This window comes from Triticum dicoccoides, chromosome 3B (genome assembly GCF_002162155.2).
Source record: "Triticum dicoccoides isolate Atlit2015 ecotype Zavitan chromosome 3B, WEW_v2.0, whole genome shotgun sequence".
Lineage (NCBI taxonomy): Eukaryota > Viridiplantae > Streptophyta > Magnoliopsida > Poales > Poaceae > Triticum > Triticum dicoccoides.
In genome coordinates, this window is record NC_041385.1 from 245368039 (window position 1) to 245372828 (window position 4790).

At 40.5% G+C, this 4790-nt stretch overlaps 1 protein-coding gene across 3 annotated transcripts in view; it reads left to right on the top strand.

Annotated features, from left to right (window-relative positions):
• Positions 1-3695, top strand: part of LOC119275737 — an 11209-nt gene extending 7514 nt beyond the window's left edge. For 2 of the 3 annotated variants that reach the window (XM_037556639.1, XM_037556640.1), the window contains 3 exons: positions 1268-2560; positions 2675-2759; positions 3391-3695. In XM_037556639.1, coding sequence (XP_037412536.1) covers positions 1332-2560; positions 2675-2759; positions 3391-3396 — 1320 coding nt within the window. In that variant the 5' untranslated portion in view covers positions 1268-1331 and the 3' untranslated portion in view covers positions 3397-3695. Of the gene's footprint in view, positions 1-6; positions 145-1267; positions 2561-2674; positions 2760-3390 lie in introns of those variants that run through there. The other variant, XM_037556641.1, reaches the window with a different exon arrangement.
• The last annotated feature ends 1095 nt before the right edge of the window (positions 3696-4790 follow it).

Genomic DNA, 4790 nt, shown 5'->3' on the forward strand with positions numbered 1-4790 from the left:
ATTCTCTTCCCCACCCCTACCCCCACAAAGAGTGAGTTTTCACCCTCCTCTCTCTTTGCCCTCCCTCCCTTCATCAGATCCCTCTCAAATCCGAGCAAGTTAGTTGTTTTGTTTGTGGATTTCTACTCCTGTGTATCCCTAGAGGTATTTTGCCCTATCTCTCGTCGATTTCTTTAGATGAAATCTTTTAATTTGGTGGAATTTCATTCGTGGAAACCCTAGGCCTACCTTAAAATCTATTTGGTGGAATTTGACGTATGTGCATTAGTGTGAGTAGTATATTTGAAAGGAAACACTTGTGTGCTTTTATGGGTTAGCTTATGTTGAATGTTTCTCCATTTAGACATGAATTATTTTAGACAAAAACTATTTATTATTGAATGTCTTTCTTTCCAGATTTAATGTTATGTCAACCGCTTATCCATTTGGACAAGAATCACTTGGATTTTACCCTTGTGCGATGAGGAGTGTTGTTTGACCCGATTAGCACCAGTGTTTGATTAGGGGAATGTTGGGTTTAATTAGGCCCCAATTAATACATTTTAAGGCTAATGATGATTTCTAATTAGCAATCGATGTTGGTTCTTGCACCCCTCTTTGGACATACCCTTTACTCTTCGAACTTCCGCCTTTACTCTTTGAATACACCCCTTTTGTTGGCGTCTTTGGTACTCATAGAAATGGATACATCATCAATGAAGATTTACACACTTTTAGTTACTGATTTCATTAAAGCTAATTACATTAATAACATAACAAAGGGATAGTATCCCACTCGGGCACGAGTGGCATGCTACTCGCACAAACCCCGAGGCAATTGCATCCTTTCCTTTCAACCCGCACCCCAAAGAGTGAGAGCAATTGCCCTCCGCTCTCCCCTTCCCTCCCACCCTCTCAGACCTCTCTCAGGACCGATCAAGTTATTTGTTATTTGTGAATTTCTACTCCTTTATATTCCCAGAGGTATTTTGTCTTATTTCCCAAATTATTTTCTAGCTGGAATCTTAAATTTGGTGGAATTAGATACATGGAAACCCTAGCTCTAGCGTTTTGTTTTAAATATAATATTTTTCATTGTATTTAGCATTAATGAGTAGTATAATGGGTAGGAAACATAATTTGCTTGGATGCATAGTCAATTTGTAGGTTTGGGTTATGTGGAATGCTTCTCCAATTAGACAATAATTATTTTACAAAAATATATTTATATTTGAATGTTATAATTTTGAATGTTAATTTTATGTTGATTGCTTCTCCATCGTGTCAGGGTTCATGTGAATTTCATGAGCATTAGTACTTAGTGAACCGAACAACAACTCCAGAACATAGTGATGCCTTCTGCCATGGCTGCGTGCCCAAGGAAACGCCGCCACTCTATGGTGGTTACGTCAGATCATGTCATGGTGGTACCCTACAACTCTCCATGGGCGTCATCACTGCATGCCGATTTGCTTCTGCTGGTAGCTTGGCGCCTTCTGGATGGTGACTTGATGGACTATGTTCGCCTTCGAGCTGTGTGCAAAAATTGGCGGTACGCCACTATTTGCCCACGCGGTCGTGGCATCACCGATTCTCGTTTCCACCCGCGCCGTTGGATGATGTTGCCCGAGGGTCACGGTCTCCACCCTGGCCACTACAAGCTCGGGGGGTTTGTTCGCTTTCTCAACCTTGACACGGGGACATTGGTCCGTGTCAAGCTCCCGTTGTTCAAGAACCACTGCATTCTTGACTCAGTCAACGGCCTCCTCCTCCTCCAGAGGGACGAGGACTCTGCCATTCTCCTCCTCAACCCTTTCACTAGTGACATCACTGAGCTCCCACCACTCTCCACCCTCCTCACGCAAGTGGTGAAACAGTCTGAGATCACAGTTGGCCTATGCTACTGCTATCTCCTCAAACATGGCATGTCTACTGCTGTCTTCTGCAACAATGACGGTACCACCACCGTCATGATTATCTTGCATCATTTATCACAGTTGGCCTATGCTACCTCCCAAGACAAGCAATGGATCATGGCGAGCTGGGATCTTCCGTTAAACATGAAAGCTTTGTCATGTCAAGGCAAGTTATACTTGGTGCAGTATCCTGCATCTCATGGTTCACAGGTTCTTCAGATTGACCCACCCTTGCAGGTTGGTTCGCCGCCACCACGGCCAAAGTTAATTGCCACATGCCCAACAAATAAACTTGTCTATGGTTATCATCTGGTAGAATGTGACTCGAACATCCTTCTTGTTTGCCATACCGATGATTCTCGATCACCCATTTTGATTTACAACCTTGAGAATATTACTGCGGGAAGGTTTACCCCGGTAAGAAGCATTGGAAAGCATGCCCTCTTCCTCGGAGAAAGGAGTCTGAGTGTCTCCTCTAAGGCATTGCCTACTATCATGGCTGAAACTGTCGTCTACAAAGAACCAAGGGAGCATCGCTTTGTGCAATACCACCTCGGTACTGGCAATTGGTCTGAACCAGTTGACGAATGTGGCATCTATGGATATAGCCCCGGTCCTCATAGCCTCATCCAACATATCATTACTTGTTGCATTCGTCGTGCTTGGTACGTAATTTCTTTTTATCTCGCATTATTCTCTTGTTATCAACTTATCATAATTGTTCATCGTATCATCTTGTTTAGAAGCCACGCTAATATGTTCTCATTTTGTCCTTATAGGAACAAAGGGTTGATATATTCTGAAGCGGAAGCGTATAAGCCTGGATGGCTCACCTGGAAGGTTAAGAGAAAGTTTCGCCATTGGGTACAGTTTTCTCACAATTAATCCCCATTCTACTCTATAGTGTCCTTGATCTACTCCCGTCTGACAAAATTTAATAGTCATAATCACCCAATTCAGTAGCTGCTTGATGAGATTGTTCTTGTGGTACTTATTATAGTTGCCTTTCCAGATATATTTGGTAACCATTGAATTAGGATGCCCGGTTTCTTCATATTGTCTCATGCAACTAAGTATTCGTGTATCCCCTTCTATGTTGGTACATTTATGTCTTTGTATGCAATTTGACCAAGATACTACTATATCACAATTTGAGTTGTAATCATGTGAAAGCTTTCTTTCTCTGGGTGTTATTTGGAACATGTGCTATTGTTGTCAAAAGTATTTATATTTCTCACTAGGTGCTTTCCATAACTTGTGTGGGGATAAATTCCTGTAACTTATCATGCTAGAAACCATGTAGTATTGTTAGCTCTTCGACCAGAACAAAGCGGAATGATTGTGCTCGATGAAACAATGTAATTGTAGATATTCTGTTGGTTAATTTTCTTTTATGTCTAGATGCCTTATTTTTTTGTGCTTGATAACTTTGGTATAGATTGTATGATGTCTCACCTGACACCTCCTTTTGTATTTTTTTAATTTTTTTTTGCAGTCTTAAAGTGATGCAAAAGCATGTCAATGGATTTCAATTCTCCTGGGTTTTACACAGATGAATGAACAAGAGAGGAGAGCTTAGTTATTTTAAAAATACCTTTGTCACCGTTTCCTTGTTACAACAACTCATTCCCGCGGTGCCTATCGTTACTTTGAGACAAATAAATGAACTTTGATACTTGTAGCCATGTAGCGCACAAACAAACTGTGCACTCATGAAAGATACAAGTACATTGCTTGCTATATATGAATATCCTACATGATCATGAAGTGTATTATTGGACATAGGGAATTATTACAACAAATAAGCATAGAAATTATGCTAATCTCAGAAATTCTTCTTTTTATCACACAAATGCATGAATCAAATTTGAACTTAAATCTTTGTGTCCACAGTACGTGTCAATTGTGTAACCCACTAAGGAGTCCAAACATATTTGGCTGTGCTCTAGTGGCAGCAACACCCCAAGACAAGGAGGTACTATTCACTATGTTATTGCTGGACCAGGTTCCAAAGAAAATTGGTATGGAATAAATTATCTCCCTGACGGCTAGAAACCATCAGGGATGGCAGCAAAAACAGTCAGGAACGCCTTACTTCAGGTATAATGACAACAGTAATACTCATTGACGATCACAGCCGGAACTTTACAAGGAACACCTTCTCAGAAACTCCACCGCCCGTGTAAAACTGCTGCAGTGTCTTACTACAACTCTACAAGATCTTTGAACGTAGCAATCGAGAGGAATAGACTTACGGCAACACATCACAAGATAGCTCAAATAAGGCAATGACATGCAAAACAATGATCTCAAGCTCAACATTCATGTCTAGTATTAAAAAGGCTGGAACTTTACAATAAGCCCAAAATGCACTTCGCTAGGTGTGTGTGTGTGGGTGTGTGGGTGCGTGGGAAAAATAATTTAGAGGCACCTAGTTCTTCTAAAATGAAGAAAAAGAAAAATGATAGGACTTTGCATGCTTCTAGTGAACCTGTTGTAGACACACCTGAGAATCCCAATGATATTTCTATTTCTGATGCTGAAACACAATCAGGTGATGAACATGAACCTAGTGATAATGTTAATGATAATGTTCATGTTGAGGCTCCATCTAGCAAGAATAATGATGTAGAGGTTGAACCTGCTGTTGATCTTGATAACCCACAATCAAAGAATCAACGTTATGATAAAAGAGACTTTGTTGCTAGGAAGCACAGTAGAGAAATAGAATCATGGGTTCAGAAACCCATACCCTTTCCTCCTAAACCATCCAAGACGAAGGATGATAAGGATTTTGAGCGCTTTGCTGAAATGATTAGACCTATCTTCTTACGTATGCACTTAACTGATATGCTTAAATTAAATCTTTATGCTAAGTACATGAAGGATATCATT